Here is a 25970-nt window from a genome sequence, read left to right as displayed (position 1 = left end):
ATATATATATATACATACAAGGCAAAATATTGAAAAACTAACAATATAAGGGAAACAAAGTAAAAAATTTAAGATGCCCATAAGCAAATACCTTAAGTTGATTTATCAAACCATTTTAGCAAAATCTTAGCTTAAAAATCGTCTTAGATAGTGCATGCGTACAATCAACTTTTTAAGTTTAAGCAGTTTTTAAGTTAAAGCAATATTGATAAATCAGACTTAAGCAAAAAAATGGACTTAAGACGAATTTAAGCTGATTTCTAGTTTGACGAATCCGGCTCCAGCTAAATTAATGTAAACATAAGCTGAAAACACGTCCCCACGTAAATTGATGACACGGCCCCACAGAAATTTTCCGCTACCCAAGTTTGGATCATGACCCAACCCAACCGACCGTTAGTGTAGGTAGTACAATTAAAAGTATAATGTGAAATTGCCAAACAACCTTCGAATATACCTATCTTAGCGGAAAGAGTTTCACCCAAAATGTACAGCGATTGTTTTCAACTCGGCGGAGATTATCTTTGGCGCCAGTGAGATGAACTTTAAAAATAATTAAGCCCTTCAAACAAATTACGAGCCAGGGGATTATGGTATTAAGCAATCTGAATTGTGGTTTGCTGGTAAAATTCCGTCATGCCTCATTAGCAAGTACTCGGGTTGTTTTTATCATGGAGGAACTAATTCCTCCATGGTTTTATTGAGTCTTCGTTTTGGCTTTTAATTACATAACCCATTAAACTAAATCTCCAGGACGTCTGAGATTAAACATTGAACTTAGTACTATGGGGGTTTTTTCATGTAAATTCCACTGCCATTGTTGGTAAATAAGGAAATTGTTGGTTCCAAAATATTTAAACGTGTTGAGAAAACATTTGTATTCATTGCCGACTGTCAAGCCTGAATCATGAAGAAGTTTATACTGCTAGTTTTTGTCACCATTATGGTGATACTTTATGCGAGGTCTAGCCAGGCCTGCTCCAGAATTCCGGATCCTGACCCTGTAACAGAACCACCAGAAACACACCCACTACCAGAAGGAACAACACCACCACCGCCACCAGATGGATCGGGACCAACACCGCAAAGAACACCACCAAATGGTTTTAGGCGGTAGATCAACAGCAGGACTCCATGCCTCAGGTAAGAACCACCAGATATTGTTAATATGTTTTATGAAATGGTAAAATTTTTGGTATATTTCATTGTATTCTATATTTTATTTCAATTCCACAACAACAGCAAAAAAGAACTCGCCACTTTACAGGATTGATAAGCGACATAAAAAAATCCTTATTCTTGATTCCTTTCCAACATTTCTGCGCTCGCTTAAATCGAATGTTTTTTATTTATGTATTTAATGTCATGTTACTCTGGGAGTAAGGAATCTTAACTTTTGTTAAGCTCGGTTTCCTAGACTGGGCTCCAGTCCCTAAGCTTTGTCTTTAAATCTATTTTGGCACCAATGGCGTTCCATATTACCTATTTGCTTGGCGTTTCATAGTATACTTTTTCTTGGATGAGCATAAAAGTTTCTCGATATATACCGTCGCTGGTGGCGCTTTCCAAAATTAACAAATACTAGGAAAACCTATAATTAGAGACTTGTCGGGCAAGTCTACTCGGTTTCCATACAATCGCTACACAGTCGCTACAGCGTTTTCACTGCAATCATTGCACTGCGTAGCTGTCCCCGACGCAATCGAGAGAACGTTCCCTCATTCAACTGACCAATTAGCGTCGCGAAAGAAGTTGGCGATAGCGTGTAGGGATTTTTATGGAAACCAAGCTTTACAGTGATCTTGTTCACATTTATGTTCCCTGAGTTGACTGTCTTTGTGTTTGTTTATGTTCTCGTTTTTGACAATAAAGAATAAGAATAACATTTAACCTAACATCTAAAAAACAATGATCGGGACTTTTTTTTAAATCTTAATAAAAAATATATAGATAAGTGGTGTGTATATTTATACAGTAATTACAATATTTACTACAAATAAATCCTTTCTTAAGGGAACGATTTCACATTTTGGTTAGTGTCCCTAAACAGGGGTACCCCTATTAAGGGGATACTTTTCTGTCCCAAATGTATCCCATTAATAGGTGTTCTACTGTGCATGCGACCTTGGCGCCACTGCTTTTATTTTGTGTGTTCTTAAAAATTGTCTTAGATGAGTTAATTTATTGAGTTCTAAGTTCCTTTAGGTAGGGCCTAGAGTAGATAATGTTTATAGGGGTTTTGGTATGTTTTCACGCAATGACGATGACACACATTCTTTATAATTTTTACTTTCATTGACATAAGAATGAGTTACAGTAGAATTAGAACTAATTTATAGCAATAATTTGCAACACAAATACAATATATTTATAATATATCAGCAGAAATGTAATTAAAACAACAATAGTTATTATATTCCCAATGTGGCAAACTCATTGGTTGGTAAACTGAATTCTCCATTCAGTGTTGACCTGAAATTAGCCTGGAGAGTTAATTGTTTTACTCGGTGAATTCCGAGAAATTTAATCTTTTTATTTTAGTGGCGTCCCATACTCCATTTCTATTTTTCGGAATAAATCCATGACAAACCTTATTCCATCGTTAACTTACTCGTTGGAGGCGCTGTTCAGAATGAGAAAAAAAATAAGGTACTTGTGGCAAGTCAAAATGTAGGCCTAACGTACAGCACAATGGGCAAAAATGAGGTAATGTGTTTTCGTTTACCGATGGTGACAAACAGGTTCAAATTCAGTTGCTTTAACATCAGTGTTGTATGTTTGTTCTAAAAAGTTGGTAGAAAAGATTTCATTCGCACCCAAAGTAAGTGCACTCTCCTAGATACGCCACTACATGTTTATGTCAAATATGAAGCCATATGAGCAAGCATTCATAAACCTTGTTCTGCACTAAATTATACTCCTATTAATAATAGGCCGAGTTCAATCTTTACAGTATGTTGTTGCAGATTATTGAGACAGATATCTTTAAGAACTTTTAATTAATAAAAGGCTATAAAAGACAGGGACATGCGCAGTTGATACTACCACAGAACTTGCTGAAAATATGTTATGTGAAACCACACAATAACGATAATACTGATGACAATATAATTGGTTTTTTTGTTTCTTTCTTAAACAGGAGTGGCTTCTACAATACTTTCACTACGGTATTCCAGGAAAAGATGTTCCTCAGATGATACACTTCCATTAAAGGCGTTGTTAACGGTATCCAGCAATCTATAGTCATGTGATCTGATCGAACCAATCAGAAATCTACAATATAATTAAAGATTGGCCTATTGAAAATGTATGTTAACCCAATATAGCAAAAAAGGTGATGAGAAATTATAACTATATTATTATTTCATAATGTACTCAGTATATGATTTATTTTGTAAGCGTCATATAGAAATTATTACAATGGAAGACTGTTGCCTTAGCATTGATTGTCTACAGCATGAATGGAAGACTCGAGCGTAAGGATTTCACGAGTCACAGATAAAATAGCTAAAGGTGATTTTAATACACAGATTTCCAATTTTATAGATTTTATTATGGTTTTGGGCAATAAATGATGTTGAATATATACTCTAAATTTTGAATTTATTTGCTTCAATATGGGAGTTACAAGTATTAAGGTTTTCTTTACTTTTTCGCTAGGGCTCGAGAGCACACAAAACAACATTTTTTGGAAATTTGGAATTATCTGGGAAACACATAGGCCTACCTTGATTATGCAAAAGGCACTGACAAAGATAAGATAAATTCCAAGATATTCATTGTGGGCATATAACAAATATTGTTTTAATAAGGGTTCGTCAGATATGTTAAAGACTCAACTGTAAATAATTAGGAAGTGAAGATTCTTTTGTTTTGTTTTTAGCAAACCTGTTCGCGACCCAACGCAAAAGTGTGGCGACCTACTTTTGGGTCGCGACCCATAGTTTGTGAAGCGTGGATCAGGATATAGTGATGTTTACTTTGATCCTTTTGCTATTGAAATATACTTGTATCTGTACAGTACTTCACTAATCTTGGATTACATGCATGCATGCATATTGCCACTGCTATTGTTGATTCCAAAATATTAAAACGCGTTGAGATACTGTAAACTTTGTCTTTTTGCCGACTGTCACTAAAGCCTGAATCATGAGGAAATTTATACTTGGAGTTTTTCGTTTGTTATATTTTATTGTATTTATTGATTTTTTTCGCAGCGTTAGATAATTTCGGAGAGCGCCACCAGCGTCTGTTTACGTCGAGTTGCTAAACACAACGGGTTCAGCCGAGGGGGCGTGGCTTCGTATGTTGACGTTGTGCATAATTTCAGCGATAGGTCGTCTTTCAGTTATAGTTCGGAATGAGAGCACATGAAACAGCATTTTTTGGAATTTTGAATATAATCTGGGTAACTACACAAATGCCTTAGCAACCGACTTTTTACACCCAATTATGCAATAGGCACTGACACTTTAATAAGATAAATTTAGTGGTTGGACGTTTTTTAGTTAAAGACATGTAACACACAATACAGTAGTTTGTTTTTCTTTTATTTCTCAAGCAAACTTCATATATGTCACTATATCAGAAATAAATACAGACGTAGTTTTGTAGATTATCGATCATGATGCATACCTTCGATCCTAAAAATTGTTCATCTTACTAAATGTGGGAGAAAAAAAAATAAATTTGTTATCGTAGCAAATCAATGCACACTTGCAATGTAACTATTAAATCATGTATTCAGCGTATCTGTAAGGATACTGCATGCATGCATGCAGTATCCTTACAGTGTCGCCATTCACCTTTTTAACTTGTATTTTTCTTAATTTTTTCCCCCGAATTTTATTTTTACTGTTAAACGCATTGAGGCTTTAGCATAATGCGCTATATAAGCCAAAATTATTATTATTATTATTATTCAGGTGGTGATTGGTCTGAACAGCAGGCTTACACCAACAAAAAAAATCATCTACTCTTTCCTTAAGCAGTGTACAACGATCTTTAACACACACAAGCTATAGTGACCAGTGCATCAACAGAAACCAGTGGCGATAGGAGCATGAAGGTAAAGTGGGGGCCTCACTGATTAAGTGAGGAAGTGCCAGCCCGTAAAAGGTGATCTCAGGTGCACCCCCTTCCCCTGCTAAACCATCAGTTTAGCAGATTGACCTATGAACTTATGGATGTATATGTCACAAAAATGCACATGGATGCAAATGGTGTTATATGCTGTAGTTCTGTCAACTAGGAATGCATAGATCAGGATCTAACATTTTCAATATGCAGAGGGATGAATGTATGCCCCTGTCTCTTATACACATCTAGATGTGTATAAGAGACAGTATATATACAGTATATTTAATGTTTCTTGGTTTACTTAAAAGAATAATTCTAATGTCAGATATAATTATTAAACAATTAATCACAATATCATTACATAAACACTGTAATAATTATTAAAATACATAAATTATAATTATACTTAATATATAAAACCAATATCAGATATGATTTATCCAAATCTAAACGAAGTTATAATTATTCAACACTTGCAATATAATTCTATAATTATTGTAACAATTATTAAATTACATAAATTATATTTATATATAATAGAAATAATTATAATGTACACAATATAATACAAACATGTATACAATTTCATATTAGATAGTGATGTAATATAATTATTAAACAATTATATCCCGATAAAGAATTCTACACATTGAAATCAAACGAAAATACATTAAAACATCTATGCACCAGTAACCTAATTCGATACTTTTTCCAACTACCGTAAATCCTTGAATACACGCTGTGGCGCTTACAACACTTTTGTAGGCTTCAGTGAGGCGCTTATTTGAGAACGACACTTAGCAAAAAAGAAATCATGTTTGGTGCAGCGCTTATTTGAGAGCAGCGCCATTTCAAGGATTTACAGTACAGTATTATATTTAGTAAAAATACTCGTCGATATTCAGAATTTACTACTTCATCTCAAACCATATTGTATTTGTATACTATCCAACATAATCTGTGCTTAGATGATGGGACAAAATGTCTTGTTGAATCACACTACAAATAGCTGTCAAAAATATGGGCCATTATGCAGTCTCCTCCTACATACTGTTCTGTCTTTAATCAGGCCCATAATGCTCCATAAACGCTGTTTCCTTTAAACCACTCTAAGCTTGTTTTCCACTAGGCGAATATATTCGTGCGAATCAACATCATCGGTTCGCTTCCTGAGCTCTGATTCGTTGCCCATTTTTTTAAAGCTTTTTTAAACAGTTTGAACCGACGCAAAAAAATGATAGAAATGTGAAAGTGCTGCGCATGAACCAAAGCTTACGATTTGTGCGAATAAATTCGTCAAGTGGAAAACAGCCTGTAGGCTTTCATTTCAAGACACATAGCCAAAAGCTTAACTTACAATGACATCCATATCAATTACTGTACTTTAAATTTATGTATAGATAAAGAATCATATAATAACAATATCATCGGATGTATCATTTTAAAATACCCATCAATAAAAATATTTCTTTTCTGTATACCTGAACTGGTTCTAAACCGTGCTTGTTATATTAATATAATATTTCTCATGGTTTACAATTCTATAAAATACTGGTGCTGTAATACATTCACTGTGTAATTATCATTAGCAAATCTATAGAATATGTTCTCAGATAAAACGTTGTACACAATCTACAATCCAGTATCAAAAATCATTGTACATTAGTCTTAAGGCCAAAAAACTAATCATTTGCGTTCTGTCTGCATCAATGGACCTCTCGCCACTTGTACATTGTTGCAATGGTGTCAAAAATGATGTTAATGTACGTGAACATGGGCGTTTGTGGGATATGCCTGGTTGTGAGAAGCGTACACATTGTTGGCTCTGTCCTGACTTCCCTGTTGTGAAGTTTAAGTAGTTTGAGTTCCATTGTTAAGTGACAATTTAGAAAGGTCCATTACTGGCCAGATGTCAATATTTTTTTGTTACTTTTAAACAGACTCAGCACTGGGAGCTGATAAGAAACGAGTAAGCATGAGAAAATATTGGTGGGTGAGAACATATAAGAACATGTCATTAAAAAACACTCAATGAGAGATTTACTAAGCATGGAATGCCACAGTTTAGCAAGCTCATTGCAAGCCGATCTACCCAAAAGGATGTCAACTTTTTGTAACACTGCCACGGACATTTTGTAACTCAGACGTTTCAAATTTTTTAGTTACAAAATGTCCGGGGTTACCAAATGAATAACTGCCTCCCACATAAAGTTTTAGAAAAACTACAGACAGGAAATATATATGTTTTTTATATTTGTCCTTAATTTTGCGAGTCTTTGGTTGTCTGAAGATAGCATGTGACCATTTAAATTAAGTTCTACTAATATTAATTATACCATTAATTACTCTTTCACTGGCGGTGAGGTATTACAAGGCATTATATTAGCACCCAATGTTTGGCTAGTATCATGCCAGATAATGACAACTGTAAAGAGATTCAATGGCATAACTTTATATTTTATATATCATTATTACTGGTCTGGTTCCTTACTGAGTTTGCAAAAACTAAGTCGATATTTTGACACTAAAAATTATAGGACTGTCTCTTTAAGTTCTACAATATACTAGGCTCTAGCCTACCCACTGCTCTCTATTTTTAAAAAATGGCTGCCCACATTCAAATTAGAACACAGCAAAAGAGTTAAAGCTCTGTCTACACTATCAAATTTTGTGACAAAAAAAAGTGTGATATGCCCATATATGGGCATGATGACATCACAGCATGACCATATGTAGGCATAGCATTACTATATATGGGCTTGTCACATTTTTTTGTCAAAGAAAATTTGATAGTGTGGATAGAGCTTAAGAGCTTACTGGCAGTATACGGCCCAGGGCAAGTATATGCCAACCTACACAAATATAACAGACGAATAATTGCACATTATAAAAGCATGTTTTCCACTGGAAAAGATTAAATGACATTTTAAACTGAGTATACAATTTGTTTTATTGTCAAAATGTACCAAATATTTTTAAGGTGCACATAAGGCATTGATGCATGTGTGACAAACCAATTAGCCATCTCCTCTGGAAGATGATGTACTGGATGTACTCTGTAACTTGCATTTATAGCTTTTAACTGAAACACAATAGTAGCAGCATGACATTTAACCAGAGGCTACAAGGTTCTTAATGCCTCAGTGCACACTCATTACATTTTCCCAAATATGGGTGTGATATGACATCATGCCCATATATGGGCAAAATGACATGTCACATATTTGTCACATACAGGGGTCCCAAGTTTAAAGAAGTCATCTCTGGAAGTTCTTGTTTAAACAAATTTTCTTAGTAAAAGTTTGTTTTTCAGCTAAAGATACAATGCGGTTAGCACCATACGCCATCTGGTTAAATAAATGAGGTGAGTGTGTGCCGCATACTACGAAACTTGCAGACAAGTGGAAAACATGCTTCATGGTACTGCTACATCATTAGTATACAGCAATTCGCTTATCACGCTGTTTGCTTCTAACCTTAGTTCTTGCTTTGAATGCTGCTGCATTGTATTTAGTCTGAAAGAAAAATATTAAAGACGATCATATTAAATATTAATCATTTGATATTTAGTAATGTAACAAATGTGTTCAGTCTGTAGTAAAAATAAACTTGAATACTTGAAAAAAGTCTTTACGTACAAACAATTTTTTTTTTATTTATGAAAACAACTGTGATTTGGCCTAAAATTGCATAAGCAGCCAAACTAAAGGTAAAAATAAACAGCCACTTTTCAAGCTTTAATAAACTTATTAGCTTAATCTTATTAGCTTAATGACAGATTTTTTAGCTTTGTGGTTATCACTGTACCTTTCAAAAGGTATGAATTAACTGCTAGTTGGTAAAACCTAAAAAACTAACCAACCCTAATTTTTAAAATGTAGCGGTACTTGAGCAATACAACAAATTTTTATCTCAGCTTAATTACAAGAATACAATCTTGCACATTTTTTTTATAAGTATTTGGGGACGTACTGAGTATTCAGTACGATAACACATCAGGTAGGGCAAAACATCCCTGCTGTCATATTTTTCGGATGCAAACTCACATCGAAATGGAATTTGTAGTACCTGCTGCTACTTAGGGACTGGATTCAACACTAGTCACCAAGCGCAATCTTGGTAGTCTAGTGGTTATCGGGCCTGGCTAATTATCTGGAGGTCGTGGGTTTGATTCTCACCCAAATCACTTTCAAATTTTTTTCGCAAGTATTTTAGGACGTACTGAGTATTCGGTACGATAACACGTCAGGTAGGGCAAAACATCACTCCTACGAAGAAAGAAATACTAAGTCTGTTGGGTTTATAGATAATATTTTTCCTAATTCAATTTCATACCAAAATACTACATACCCTTTCAAACTTGCTACCTCTATTAGAATGAGGTAGAGGAAGAACAGGAGCACCAAGATCAAAAATGTCCCGCACTAATTCATTTTCTCGTAAATGCGTGTTGATACCAGAACTTAATGCCTCACGGAAGACTCCATATTGACGTCTCCGTGACCAACTGTCGATTTCGATGAACTCGGTACCAAACTTTACCTGTTCAAAAGGCGCTTCGTATTCCTTCAGAAAAAATATACATACAATAACAGCAACAATAATAGCAATTTACAGCAAAAATAATAAATCAAGGTGGGAGGACAATAGAATAATTATTAAGATTGTACATTCCTGTTTTAATAAACGAATGAAAAATCAGGAATTAATGTCAAAACAAAGATGCTATCAAACCATATACTACATAGGTTTAAATTCAACTGGTATACTGTAATTGGTAAACAGTGGTATGCATAAGAAGTTCAATAGCTCAGAATAAAAAAAAAAATCAGACAAGGAAACGTATTGGAAATAATGATCACTTATACAAGGATGCTTGCAGTTTTTGTAAGTGAAAAATAACAATTCAATTAATTAAGTAAAGAACAATAGAACAATGTCAAGAAAGTATCCTTTTACTTTTCGAAGTTTCACTTTCTATTCTGTCACCACTCAAAATTTTTCATAAATGTGATGAGACACCAAAAAATAAGATAATGATATAGTATAGGCCTACAGTAGGTTAGTGCTTCCTCCTAATACAACATGTTATGCAAAGTCATTCGTGTTCAGTTTATACAGCAAAAGTACATCATTACTAATCAGAAATAATGTTCATATTTACTGTATGTGAGGTTTATGCACTAAGTTGATGAAAATAGATAATCATATTAATCCTGATGTCTGCTGAAAATGAAAAAATCCTGTGCTCCCTCTTAGCTGAGGTGCAGCATCATATCTGCCTTTTAACACTGCCATGGACAAGTTAATTCGTCCAACAAAAAAATTGTTGAGGGCAAACTGATGAGTATTGTATGGTAATTTAGTTTTATTGCTGGCCAAATTGCTAACTCTTGGTTGGCACTTTAGGGCCAATTACTTTACAGGCAATAATCTTTTTATATACAGTATATAATGTTTGTTGAATTCCTTGACAGGTAATATAGTGGGATGACACCCTCTATACAATTCTTACTATAGAAAGGGTTATGGACAGGAAATAAATGATATACTGCAATAGAATATGTATGGCTGTTCTGGGAAAGATATGTTAAATTTTGATATAGGAAGTCAATGTAATTCAGTACAAAAATTGACAAAAAACATTTACTTGGTACTGGCAATTTGTCAGAAAATCCCATTGCATTAACTATCATCCTAATTCAATAAACATCACATTTTGATGGATTGTGACTACATAAAAAAATATTTTAAAAAATTTCTTTTTTGTCCAGTTATAAATATTTGAAATTGGAAATTTTAGCTTGGACCCCTACGGCTCCTGCAGTGCAGTACCGACATGTAACGGGCACATTGTTCCTTATCAAGCGTTACTCTCATGTGAACCATGGTCATTCAGCACAAGGAGCAGGAACACTACATCTCAGCGAAACACTTGTGTATTTGCACTTGCACATATAAGAATATTTTTCTAAATGAAGAAGCAGTGGAAAGGGCATGGCAGGCAAAACATTCAACAGGATGTGTAGAATATAAACTAGTTCAAGGTGCGGGGTCTCCTGCAAAACAATAACATGTGACCAAAGGAAGTGGTATATGATCTCCCATTTAAAGAGGCAGTTGCATATGACCTCTCTTAGGCAGACACATGACCTTTCATTTAAAGGGGAGTCACACATGACTTCTCCTTTAAAGAGACAGTTGCACATAACAGTGTTTAGACACAGTCTAACATGAGCTCTCCTAAACAAAGAGGCAGTCGCACAAGACCTCTTAATTATAGAAGCAGTTAGCACATTACACCTTAGAGAAGCAGTCACTCATAACCTCTTAAAGAGGTGGCGCACAAGACCTCTCAATTACAGAGTAGGTTAGCACATTACAACTTCGAAGCAGTCACTCTTAAGTTCTTAAAGAAACAGTTGCACATGACCATTGCCCTCTCAATTAAAGACCACAAGAACTTTGATTAAAAAGGTGGTTACAAAATAACCTTTAATTATTTTTTTAATCAAAATTACAAAACGAATATGTAACAAACCTCTATTGTTCGGATGATGTCTCTAAAGCTAGATCTCTGGGTTCTCCTGTCCTTCTTGGCTCTGAATTTGTTACTATCTGTGGCTAGTTCTTTCAACAAGGCTAAAAGCTCTTGTAAATTCTCTCCTACAAAGTCCTGAAATAAATTAAATTTACTGATTAGAAGATTAGCTCATTGTGCAATAGTAAGTGCATCAAGGCCAGGAAACATAGTATGGTTAAACTTAAGCTTTTGGTTTTCCAATTAAATATTATTAACTTGTGGTGTATCAGTCCTTAATTTATCTTCATCCAATCCAATCCACTTGAGTACACTTTGTGTCAGCAGGATCTATTGAACAAATCATCATTTACACCAGTTCCGTCAGGTTACTAAATAAGATGAAAGCGGTTTGGCGCAGTGAGAACGGTTTGGTTTCCAAACCTTGAGGTCGGGGTTTCAATCCCTCGCTGTGCATTTCGCTTGTGTCCTTGAGCAAGACACTTTATCTGCATTGCTTCTCTCCACCCAGGAATATAAATGGGTACCTGGAGGGGGTGTCTGCTTCTGCGCTGTTTACCAGCAGCAACACTTGTAGGCCCAATGACCAGGGAAAACAACTGCGCTTTATAACCGCAAGGAAGAGGCGCGTTATAAATTCCAATACCAGTACCAGTTATAATCTTTACAACAAATGAGAATGACAGATGTAAAATTGTTTAACTTGTGTCTGTTACTATGAAACACTGGGTACCGGAAAGTCTTGAAGTTTTGTCTTTGTGACTACATATAAAGAACAGTTGTAGAATACATTTATTTTGTGCCTGATAATGGGTATAGACTGAGGTTAAGCCGAGTCTGTCAGTTACCTCATCAATTTCTCTGTGAAGTTCGTAGAATAGCGCGATTGCTTCGCCTGCTACAATGCGTACATTTACATCCTCACTCTGAAGTAGTTCTGGAAGCCTATAAAAATGTCTGAAAAAAAAAATGAAATAATACTGAAATTTAGTTTTTAAGACAGAAGAAAAATATGATCAGTGTAAATCATCATTTACACTAACATTGTATTCTCTATCCAAATAATTGGTAGTGAAGGTGGATAAGTTCAGTAAAACTGATCAAAACTATTTTGGGCCTTAAAAAATTTTAGGAATGCAATCCTATCTCAAAAAAGTACTATCCCGATCTAGAGGGCGTCGTTCACAAAGGAACATCAACAGGGAGCCTCCTATCTCGTGGTAGTACATTATTAACGTTTCATTGCATGCATACAAAATCAGAGCAGTCAGACCTCTTTGAATTTGCTATCATCACATGAACAATACATGTCATCACATGAACATTACAAAATATATGCAACATGCAACATCTAATCTTATCCAATCTACTTTTGTGTACACAATTCCAGGATTCACAAATATGTACAGTTCAAAGTCTGAAAACAAATTACCCTCTTAATATTTGACAAATACTATAGTAAAGTGCATTAAAAAAGCAGAGAAAACTCACGTGTAGGTGATGCGTTCTATATAAACTTGCGGAGCGATGGATAGTAGTAAAGTCCATGCGGACAATGCGGCACAATGTAAAGCGTGAATACCTGGACTATGTGAGGGAACTGAACCGTCACCCTTAAGAAAGGAAGCACTAAACACCTGCGACAAATTATCCATACATTCTATCACAACCTAAAATAGAAAAAAAACAATTGTTTGTCAATCTATATCACAGGTGGGCAAATTGCAGCCCGCAGGTTTTACGCGGGTCGTTGGCAAATTCTTTGCTGCAGGCAACAACACTGTCTACCATTTATGGCTATAAAACCACTTACAGCCCAACACTATCTGTATAAATTAACATTAAAACTGAGCATAAAGTGGTATAATAGCACTGCATGAAGGTTTTTCTAGAAGTGTCAAAGCTCAAGTGCAACCCTCCGTGTTTTATCAAAAATTTACTTCGGCCTCCAACGCATTTTTATACCCATCTCTGATCTACATTTTGAAACAAACTTCTAAAATTACAGCATTTAAAAGTGAAAATGGGGTTGGAACTGGGAGGGATCTATGTCTATTCGCACATATTTTGAAAGGAAATGATATGACAGGGAAGAAATGTACTAAAAATATAATTCCTCTCATAACCAGCCATAAATTAGCCACAGCATTTGCCAAGGCATGGTTTAGACTACATAAGCTAAAAAAATACATCATTAATTAATGATGCTCAATCTATTCTCTACTTGTTTACCTTTTGATTAAACAAATATTTGTATTGGGCCAAATGCACATGGGGAGTTCCCAAATTATTTAATGTGTAATTATCTAAACAGTTTACAGTTGAATTGAGCCAGAGGTTGACATCATAATAATAAATTTAGTATTTATTTCAATCATGGAATCAATACAAAATATTTGTATAGTGTCAACATATTTGAGAGGCATGATAGCTTGAAATTGTAGACATCAAATTTTGACATGAGTTATCTCCACTATTTACTTATGGTTCATTCCACACATGAAAAATAACAATTATGACAAACAAGATAAAAGACTTTTTACCTGCATATCGCCAGCAGCAATGAAACTGCATAAGCCCAAGGCGGTGGCACACTGCAACATAAACATATTCCATGTAAGAAAACAACACTAAAAACATCTGAGGGTATAGGGTAAATAACAGTCATGTTGGATTTAAAACAACAACAAGTAGGCACACACATTGTATATACACATACTGCAAACGCAGAGCAAAATTGTTCTGGTCCATAAACATGTCAGCATTTGTTACAAACAAGGTTGGTTTGTCAATTAAAACAAAAACTGAGATTTAGCATAATGATCGAAACTTAATTTAAAACTTTTGTTGTGACTTGGTAACATATAGCTTGTTTTATATTTATTGTGTAACCCCAACAAAAATTAGCGATATAATAATATATTCTTGTTTTCAATTGAGTTCTTAGCTCAACAAAAAATAATATCATTTAATTCTGGTTCCTAGGGGAATCTATGATCCAAAATGCAGCACAAAAAATGTGGTTTCATCATAATCATTATGTGGTGCATCAGTCCTTTATTTATCTTCATCCAATCCAACCCACTTGAGTACACTTTGTGTCAGCAGGATCTATTGAACAAATCATCATTTACACCAGCTCTCAAACTTCATTATATTCTTTGATTGGTTTGTATATTTTCCATATCCAATCCAAGTTATAGTGGAAAAAAACCAAAAAAAAAAAGTTATATCAAAGATAATAAATAGCAGAAGATAGAGCAGCTTCCCAATACATCCGTTCAAAAGGCATTGTGGGTACACGGAGAGCAATTTTACCTTATCCGCGCGGCGGCGCTATATAGCAATCATAAAGGCTCCGTTCGGGTTCATTTGTTTCCTGTAGTTTCTCCACTTAGTAAAATGTTCAAATTTTACCTCATCCGCAGGAGGGCGGATGTTTCATCAATTTTAATGCAAATACGCGGAGCAGCTCATTCTTCTGTTATTTAAGTTCTTTGGTTATATGCAAAAAACTTACAGCAGCTCGAGCCTTCGGTGAGGCATTCTTATCAGCAAGAGTGGTTTGTAACAGCACCTTCAACTTACTAAACAAATCTTGGCACTCAAGGCCTCCACCTAGACTCAAGAATACTAGACCGGCTACATTTGCTGCTAATGCCTGTTCTTCTCCCTTACCTGGAGTAAATAACATTCCCAAGAAAATTTTTTATGAGCAAAAGTAGAAAAAAATTACAATCGGTAAGGTTACGAAATTTCGTCCATGTTTTAGAGTAGTGTGCTTTGTAGTGAAAAAAAAAATTCTTTTCTAAAGCCCTGTCCAGACTATCAAATTTTATTTGACAAAAACATGTTAAATGCCCAAATATGGTCATGATGACATCACATCATGACCATATATAGGCACATCATGACTATATACTGTATGGGTATATATCAGTATTTTTGTCAAAGAAAATTTGATAATCTGGACAGAGCTTTAAAAACTGTATTGAAACAATTATGGTTTCACTGACTTGCACACGTTTATATATTTTTATTATTTGGTCCAATAAAAAATGTTGTACTGCCCTTTTGGCTCCAACATTTTGAGGGTCTGTAGGTCAAATTTCTTCTTTTAAATCTACCTTTCAGATTTCACTCAAAACAGTTGTTTCCAAGCTATAATACATGTTATTTAAATCCCCTTTTAATAAAGGCATTAAAACCTGATTTTGCATGCACTCATTGAAACAAAAAAAGCACTATTAGAGTTCAAAATTTCATCATCATAGATGCAGCATGCATTTTTTTGAAGGGCACCCTCTAGCTCGTATTTGTATTTTTCGAGATAGGATTCCGTTTCAAAGAAACCTTAGCAGTCAGACCTCTTGCTATTGCATACTCTATAGAGAAAGGCTGAATCAACAAGCCAAGTTTGAGCATGAATGATATGTCTTGCCCTATTGATCTGTCCTTGTGTACATAATGTGTTTGAACACTGTTCATGCCATCGTCCTGTAAACAAAATGTGTGGGATGTTCGTACTGAATAATTATTCTTGTATTTTTTCACTGCATATCACATCAAGCACTTTCGTTTTCCTGGGTTCTCAGTAACTCTGCTGCTTTCTGTGTTTGTGTATTTATATAGTATGTTAATCCTCTAAGAAATTTTAGGGTCATACAAGTCAGACACAACAGTCACATTTACGCGATTCAAACGTTTTGTATGGTAAGATGGCAGGGAGAATGGGTTGAGGGTCGCCTCAGTTTTCCGTTTTAAATAATGTTTTTTAAATATCAAAAAAGAAAAACAAAAAACCCTCACCATGATTTTCCAATTTTGGTAAAGGGCAATACAACCATTTATTTTTTGTCTTATATTATGCCTAAATATGGTCATGATGACTTCACATCATAACCATATACAGAAACATCATGACCATATATAGGCACATCATGACTATATGGATATACAACAGTTTTTTGTCAAGGAAAATATGATAAACTGAACAGATTTTAAAACTTCCAATGAGACATGTAGTGATACAATTTTGTTTTCACCGACTTGCAGAAATTTTAATGTTTATTATTTATTAATGAACATCCAATTTAAAAGTGTATTCCAGAAAATATAGTAGGAACCATATTATTTATGCATCCATTACATTTTTAGAATCATTATTTGAGGCACATATAATCCATTCAAAATCTTTGAAATTAGGTGCCAGCTACAGTACTCTCATCAGTCTACAACTGGGGCTATATGGACCAGTACACTGGGATAACCCCCTACTCATCTCGAAAGATGTCCTTTAAAGCGCACATGAGCTAATTGTGTACACTGGGACTACGGTTTATAGTCCTCATCCAAGAAGACTTGTTCCAACTCCAGAACCACAGGTGAGCATGCCGTTCAAACCAGAGGCACCCCTGCCTTACCCACTCAGGCATTAAACTTGCATTCGACTGACATGACAATTACTGTTTGGGGGCAGATATACAGTATACCCAATGTAGGTTTAAATCCAGAAATTATGGTAAGGAAATATTACATGCAGATGGGAACTTAGCCTGCTAATTGTTACCTTACCTTTCTTGATGCATCTCTCTACACAATCTAAGATGGTAACCTTTCTCCCATCAACAAAGTCTTGGAGGTATTTCTTAGAAAGTCCAGCCTGTACGGCCGCCAAGCACTTCTGCCGTCCCTGTGCACTGAAAGAATACAAGAATAATATTATCATATACAGTACAAAAATCCCACACAGTTTTTAACAGGACGATGACACAAATAGCGTTCAAACATATATAATGTACACAAGGACAGAGCAATAGGACAAGAACCATGTTACATCTATACTAAAAATAGAAAATTGGAATATCAGACCAGTTGCGACAAGAGAAGAGAAAGGAGAAAACTGGCACCCAAACCTTATCAGGGCCCTTGCTACTAACTAGCGTGAACAAATAACTAATAAGGGTGTTGGAAAAATGTCATTTATACACCTAAAAAAGATGTAACTTGAGGGGCTTCACACAGAAACCCCTCAAGTGTAGTTGCTCATACCCGACTGGGTTCCTCTGCAGTCCCTAGACCCCTTGAGAAAATTGGCAATTGACCATCACCAAAATAAGTAAGTATTGCAGTCTACAGTACCTCTTTTGTGTGGTACCATCTATGGCCTCTTTCAGTTTTTCCTCAAAATCCTCTTGGGCCATGGACTCATCCACCCCATCATTACCAACGATGATACCATCATCTACAATGCTTCCTGGATCTGATACATGGCTGCTGGTCACGCTTCCAGAATCGTTCTCAACGTCTTCTTCATTTGCTTCACTACCTCCACGACTTGCACCCCCTAAGAAAATAATATTGTAGTTCACAAATAGCACAAATTTACTGTAGTTTTGGGGATAAGATGCACAGCAAATTTAAAAATAAGTTGGGTTATATAGTGTTCTTATATAACATCATCAGAATTTTAAAATATAATGCCACGGTATCTAAAATTTGGTCAATGTGAATTGATAAATTAATACTGCTCAAGTTGAAGGAGCCAATCCAAATACTGACTGAAATCAAATGATTTCATGTAATAAAACAAACTTGAACTTGATTCCCATTTTCCCTAAAGTTTCTAAAAAAATATTGAGTAACAATTAGGACATTAAAAGTATTAAAAATGTTTAAAAAAGCAATCAGCACTGTAACATCAACAGGTATCATAAAGAAAAATGTAAAAAAAAATTAAGCAAATGCCAAATTGAAATTACAATAAAGTAAAATCTCAATGGGCTTAATCTCGAGATGAAGCCCATCTTGAATTGAAGCCCTCTTTAGTTTGCAAAATTACCCTAGAAATTTTCAACATAGCATAGGCTTCTTTTTGAAATACTGTAGTATCTATACATACAGTACATTGTACATCAATTTCAAAAAACAAAATAAAGTGAAAACAAGCTTGGTTTATACAGTAGTTTTGGTGATTTAATGCCAGTTAAATACACTCCACGATACAGATTGATGTTACAGTGGCCTTATTTATTGTTTCATAGTACAAATTCACAAAATTTACAGCATTCATTTTGAAAAGAAGCCCCCCCCCCCCATTCTTTACTTTGCAAAAGTAGCCTTGTATTAAAAGAAGCTCATCTAAAGTTCGAAAAAAAAAAAGAAGAAGCCCAGGGCTTCAATTCAAGGTTTTAAGGTAGTCAGTTCAGTGTCAGTCAAAAAACAAAATCTTCACTTCCACATAATTACTTGGGCTTTCACTCCATTTGATCACACATGCCTAAAAAATTGACTACAGTAACGTCTCCCAATTACGAACTGTCGATTTTACGAACCAAATTCGTGGCGATGGCGTCATTAAATATTGTTATTAACTACTGTATAAAAAACAATTTAAAATGTATTTAAAGTCTTCCAAAATAATTTAAACTGTTACATCAACTAATAGAAAAACATTCAAACCAATAAATGATATAAAAGTAAGTTTAAAGCAAGAAATATCAATCATTTTCAGCCGAGATACAGTATATTATATTTGAGCTGTGCATGCTTGTTAAGGCATACTGTACAGTAAATCTCCCATTTTGGTCACTGGGGGCGCTATTCACATGGATTCGTGATCTTTATGAAAAGAATAACAACACTCGTTTTGGGCATTCATGGCCATGTTTTCATTCGGAAATCACTTCAAATGAATACTTCACACTGAGCACAGGTAATTCTGTCTTCTTAAATTATTACTGTATTTTGTTGCAGAAAACAGTAATATCCAAGTCATATTTCGTGACAAAATTAGGCTTACCCAGCCCTGTACTCTGTAGCATAGCCAAGGCCTACCCTCACCACAGAGACGCTGAAAATTTCAACTCTCTGAATTACAAATTTTCTTATTTATGAACCCTGTTCGGCCGGAGGAGTACGTAATTTGGACATGTTATTGTATTAAAAAATGACAAGACCTAGCAAAAGAATGTGAATATATGATTTTTGTGGTGGAAAACAGGAGAAAGCCTCAAAGCACATCTACTGTAGGAGGAAAAACTAAAATTTTCTTGACAACAAAAGCACAACTTTTTAAGCATTATATATAAGCTGTCTCTTATACACATCTAGATGTGTATAAGAGACAGCTGTAGTATCTATACATACAGTACATTGTACATCAATTTCAAAAAACAAAATAAAGTGAAAACAAGCTTGGTTTATACAGTAGTTTTGGTGATTTAATGCCAGTTAAATACACTCCACGATACAGATTGATGTTATGTCAGTGGCCTTATTTATTGTTTCATAGTACAAATTCACAAAATTTACAGCATTCATTTTTAAAAGAAGCCCCCCCCCCCCTTCTTTACTTTGCAAAAGTAGCCTTGTATTAAAAGAAACTCATCTAAAGTTCGCAAAAAAAATAAGAAGCCCAGGGCTTCAATTCGAGATTTTAAGGTAGTCAGTTCAGTGTCAGTCAAAAAACAAAATCTTCACTTCTACATAATTACTTGGGCTTTCACTCCATTTGATCACACATGCCTAAAAAATTGACTACAGTAACGTCTCCCAATTACAAACTGTTGATTTTACGAACCAAAATCGTGGCGATGGCGTCATTAATATTGTTATTAACTACTGTATAAAAAACACTTTAAAATGTATTTAAAGTCTTCCAAAATAATTTAAACTGTTACATCAACTAAGAGAAAAACATTCAAACCAATAAATGATATAAATTTAAGTTTAAAGCAAGAAATATCAATCACTTTCAGCCGAGATACAGTATATTATATTTGAGCTGTGCATGCTTGTTAAGGCATACTGTACAGTAAATCTCCCATTTTGGTCACTGGGGGCGCTATTCACATGGATTCGTGATCTTTATGAAAAGAATAACAACACTCGTTTTGGGCATTCATGGCCATGTTTTCATTCGGAAATCACTTCAAATGAATACTTCACACTGAGCACAGGTAATTCTGTCTTCTTAAATTATTACTGTATTTTGTTGCAGAAAACAGTAATATCCAAGTCATATTTCGTGACAAAATTAGGCTTACCTAGCCCTGTACTCTGTAGCATAGCCAAGGCCTACCCTCACCACAGAGACGCTGAAAATTTCAACTCTCTGAATTACAAATTTTCTTATTTATGAACCCTGTTCGGCCGGAGGAGTACGTAATTTGGACATGTTATTGTATTAAAAAATGACAAGACCTAGCAAAAGAATGTGAATATATGATTTTTGTGGTGGAAAACAGGAGAAAGCCTCAAAGCACATCTACTGTAGGAGGAAAAACTAAAATTTTCTTGACAACAAAAGCACAACTTTTTAAGGTGGCAGGTACAATAAAAAGCAAAAATAACATTTTATTTATTTTTTAATAACCATTGGTGGGTAGTGGATTCTGGAATCATAAACAGGTATAAAAATGTCTCACCTAAATGACGAATCAGAATATTGTATTGCAACCATATGGAAGGGAGAATCAATAGCTACAATGACCTTTTATCACTACATCTAATGGCTGTAACCATTAGTACTATACAGTACGATATCTAAACTACTGTACTGTATACAGTTCAGTTAGCATATGTTATGGTATGCCATATGGCTCAGTAAATTAAATACTGTACTGTAAGCAACAAGCTCAATAGCAAATCAATTTAACAATTACAATAGAAAGGAACAGTATTAAGCAATATAGAATTTAACAATTACAACAGAAAGGAACAGTAAGCAATATAACAATAATCCTCACAATAAATCATTAAACAATTAATAAAACAATAAGCACATTCATTAAAATCAAAGGCTATTTGAGTTATTTACAGTACAGTTTATATAATGAACAAAATCTGTTGGACCTTACAGATAATTATTGATGACTTATGTTATTGTTTCATGGTTATTGAAATGGGAATAAAAAATATCAACAACAATCCAGTCTAAATCTTTCAAAGGAATAAGGAAAATGGAATTAAATATATATTTTTAATCTGTTAAGCCAAGCAATCACTGCACCCGACGTTCGTTGGCCGACTCGATTACTGTATAAGAAAGCAACGTGACAACACGTATGCATCAGATCGTTTTAATGACGATCCGTTCAGACTGCAACCGCTAATCAACAGACGGTGTCGCGTCGTCTAGTGCTCACGGGAGCGAAGTTGCATTCGTTGTGCGACGGTTGTATGATGCAGAGTGCCCGACTTTAGGAACAGCGGTGGCGCCAGAAATTTGCCAACAAGGGGTCCAACACATCCGACGGAGGGGTCCGAACGAAGGCGACGACAAAGCCTCAGCCGATGGCCTGGAGTAAAAAAATCGTTGAACGACAAGATGGAAAAATGGCCCCCTGCCGCCACCACTGTTTAGGAACAGCTTAAAAATTTTGTAAATTCAATATAGTTGTTTAGTGAAGTTGTAGAGTAAAAAAACAAAACCCTATTTTAGGCCCTAAAACCTAAAATTTTATGTACAACATCCCTACCTGCATTTAAAATACATACGGTAATGATCAATGGACATGCACATATGAACCTACAGTAACCATATAATTACTGTACATACAGTACAATAACTATGGGGGACTTAGCTCTTTATACAGTGTCTTTAAAAGGACTGACATAACTGTAACAGAAAAAAAGACAAATAATGAATAATTAATAAAGTATTTTAGGAATACTAATTGTACAGTATTTGGCACCAATGTCTTCATCAGTGTGAACTACTGTACTTGGGGTACTGATTTTAATTTTTGGACCTGATCAGTACGAATATACTGCGTGACACAAATAAATGTGAACACATAAAAATAAATAAAAAACACCCATCACCAGAGAGGCTATAAGTATTATGAATATTTTTGTAGTCTCTATTAGTTTACAGGCAACATATCATCAAAAATGTTTATAATAGAATATACAAGTACCTAAACGATGCGAGGTGGAAGATTGAGACTGTGAAAACCAATTTCGCCTCATCACACTTCAAGCTCCAAAAAAATTTATGAATTATTTCTCTGCCTACAACTACCAACAAGTGAACATATGTAGCTTACTAAAAAAAACTGATTGTTAGTGTCAGTGTCAAATGAAGGAATGTTCACACAGCTGCATGTTTACTGTTAGTTCCCATGAGTTGATATCTAACTTAATCAAGATTTAGGTCTAATTAATATTTTCATTAGTAATTGTCAGAGCATTCACTTTACTGTCATTAAAGTTCTCGATTTAAGGCACATAGAGAGCAGGTTAGCTCAGTCAACTAATCTGGTGGTAGCCACTGTGTGTTCAATCGCTGCCTCTCCTTGTGTTTCAGTTGGAGGGCTGACATACAAGTTACAATAGAGCACCGTCTTTCGGATGAGACGTTTAAGCCGCTGGTCCGGTGTGCATTTATGGCTCATGTGCACTTAAAAGAACACAGTACGCTCTTCGGAAAATAGAGTAGGGATTGTCTCCTGGTGTACTGCCCAATCACCACCAGAAGGACCCCACTGGAAATAAGTCTTCTTCTAGACTTTCGTGGGCTATCCTTGGTGTTTACACCGAATAAATCCAATCCAATCCAATCCAAAATAAAAGTGATGAAGGTCGGCGGTTTATTTATTTATTTTTTTTAAGCAGAACAATAATAATGCTTTTTTTTTTATTGATGAGGGAGGCATTGTTTTTATTTGGCAAGAATATTGTAAGTATTGTATAAAAACTGGTTTAATTTTATTGTTTTTGTAAGAAAATGTATTTCCAGTCACGAAGTTGCATTGTTTTTTTTTTAAATTTGAAATAAATGATGCGGCAAAATTTTTTAAATTTTTATTCCCCTATCAATATTTCCCAATTTTTTAACAATTTTTTCTATGTGCCATTAGTTAGTTATTTTCATAACATCAAAGACTGAATAGTGAGGGAGGTATACAAAATGTGTTCCATACATCATGGAAAATTTCGAAAGCGGACCTGATCGTCCTGAAAATGTTGAGTCTGTAAATTGTCCCAACCATCCTTTGCCCGATCGTCTGTAGGCAAAATCATTTCAGTCCATGGCTGTCATCACATGTATTTATTTATGTTTGACATATCAATATAATAAAATAAAATAAATATATGATCATTGTAATTACGATTCTTAATATGATTGTATGTTAAATAAATTTAGAATACAACGGAATGAATCAGAATGAACATTGAAAGAGGGCCCGATCGTCCTGAGCCCAATCGTCTAATGGGCCATCTTCTGTCACACGACAAGAAGAGAGGGCATACGACGAAGCCTAAAAATAAAAAAGCAAGCAGACAGGTGCCATTTGGAGGCCTACTGTATGTAGGCCTACTGTAGGCTGTAGGTCCATATGCCTTCATAGATTTGATATTAGATTACCATCTCACACGAAAATAAATAAAGCCGGTACACAACTAATGAATAAAAAGCAGGCTTAAGCAAGTGCTATAACATTAACAAATCACAGCACCATAGGCTAGAAAGAATACTACTACTACTTGTAAACACTCCAGCATGTAACATTACATCTCCACCACCTCGCCACACACGTATCGTATACGGGTAGCCTACTAGACTCTGTACATCATCGCCATGCCTTTTTTTGGCCAGTCAGGTCAGCCTAGCCTACTTTACTTACCTCTCTTATTATTTCTCTTTTTTCGCGGCATTTCTTTTTCTACCTCTCAGTAAACTAAGTATAATTATTCACTATCAGGACGTTGGTATACTTTCTAGACTACGAATGAATTTACCCCAAAAATATTTACGTAAAATAAGCGGTCGTATAGATTTGTAAACACGTTCAGTCATTTTTTTTCTCACGAATAGACTTTTACCTAAGGAAACGGTTGTAAATTAAAAATATCTTTGACCCTTTGTATTCTTAATGTGGCAAACGCTGAGCATTGTGGGTAAGGTAGTTTAGGTTTTATGGTAAGGACCATTTCACGTCGGCCGGTAACACCTACACATTTCTCAGCTCATTGCACAACACCAATGACGCAATATACATTTTTAACAACGCGAGTACGATATGCGTTGGCGGGAAAATTCGAACACCTGCAACTAGACTAGAGTGGAAGCTAATTCCTATGCTTTAATACAATAAAACAATTTAACATAGGCCTACTCATCACAATAAATATAAAAATTAAACAAAATACAATAGGCCTATACATCAAAATCTTATAGGCCCATCTAAAGAAATGAAAGACTGGGGGAGGGGGGATCGATGCCCCGACGACGAGGGGGGAAAGATTTTCCCGATGAGAGCAAAGTGGGCGGCGTTGTCGAGCGTCGCTTAAATGTTTCAAACTGGTCCAGGGTGAAGCTCCCGAAAAATTACCCTAGTATCGAGAGAGTCTACATTGTAAAACATACCTATACAGTACAGGCCAGGCCTATCATAGGCCTACTGTAATTTTTTTTCTCCCCAACGAATTGTGGTTTTTCTTCCCAACGGGGGAGGCGGGAGTCCTGCCCGCCCCCCCAATCCGCTGGCGCCAATCCGTAACTACGGTAAGCCTAGTTAGGTCCTAGGCCAAATCAAACCAGGCGCCAGGAATTCCCAGAGAGCCGGGTCCAAACCTCCTCTCCGGTCGGGAAGCCTAGCTCCCCCACCGGCCCCTGGTCGGGGAAAAAATTTAAATGATACCGTGACTGACCCCGCTCAGATCAACTGGGTGACCCCCCCCCCTGCTCCAGCCTGCTCAGTATTCGCACATATTCGCTATTTTCTTTGAAAACTATCTTACTAATGTAAGTAGGACCTACTGTAGAAATTAATTGCAAAAACTGATTTTAACATGTAGGCCTAGGCGTTAGTCACTGAGGTCTCGAGGCGCGAGGAGTGTTATTGGGGCCGGCCCCTAGACGATTACGAGGCGCCCCTTCTTCAGTGTAGGGGCGGATCCAGAGATGCCCAAAAGTGGGGTAGGGGGATCTTGTGCACACTCCGTTCCATTGATAAACACCCCTGTAAGCATGTACCGTATTTCACTTAAACATAATGAATCTCAAAACTTCCTTATTTTCTAAATTCTGGTTTATTCTTCACTTGCTGCCTTTGACAATTTTTGTAATTGGTGCGGTAAAAATTATAATGTATTGTTCTTTTACATATTTTTTAAATTATAATTTTAGACATAGTGAGAAACCAATCATTTAATTCCTCTACACACACTGACTGAAAAACGATGTGTCATATCGAGGAGCGGTAGCCTCAATAGAAATATTCACAATCTCCAACTTCTCAGTTTCCAAAATAATATATTTAAATAGCTTAATTCTTTTGAAATGATGATTATTAATTTTGTTCAACCATTATAATTATTGTTGTCACGGACTTGGTTAAAA

At 35.4% G+C, this 25970-nt stretch overlaps 1 protein-coding gene and 1 long non-coding RNA gene across 2 annotated transcripts; one reads left to right on the top strand and one right to left on the bottom strand.

Moving 5' to 3' along the window:
• Positions 1-752: 752 nt before the first annotated feature.
• Positions 753-3595, top strand: LOC117111735. Its single transcript, XR_004445906.1, has 2 exons — positions 753-1143; positions 3140-3595. It is a non-coding gene; the product is annotated as an uncharacterized LOC117111735 (long non-coding RNA).
• A 1756-nt stretch (positions 3596-5351) lies between these two features.
• Positions 5352-24450, bottom strand: LOC117111730 (interferon-related developmental regulator 2-like). The gene is made up of 10 exons (XM_033254727.1): positions 24253-24450; positions 17762-17966; positions 17195-17319; positions 15141-15298; positions 14164-14214; positions 13112-13290; positions 12469-12577; positions 11621-11755; positions 9430-9645; positions 5352-8594 (listed from the first exon to the last, which is right to left on the bottom strand). Exons 1-10 carry the CDS (start codon positions 24281-24283, stop codon positions 8514-8516), a joined length of 1290 nt encoding a protein of 429 aa, XP_033110618.1. The 5' UTR covers positions 24284-24450; the 3' UTR covers positions 5352-8513.
• Positions 24451-25970: the final 1520 nt, after the last annotated feature.

This window comes from Anneissia japonica, unplaced genomic scaffold, assembly GCF_011630105.1.
Source record: "Anneissia japonica isolate Jap-2015-1 unplaced genomic scaffold, ASM1163010v1 scaffold288126_len377047_cov203, whole genome shotgun sequence".
NCBI lineage: Eukaryota > Metazoa > Echinodermata > Crinoidea > Comatulida > Comatulidae > Anneissia > Anneissia japonica.
Note: the sequence above shows the minus strand (reverse complement) of the source record. Positions and strands in the feature narration are given on the sequence as shown.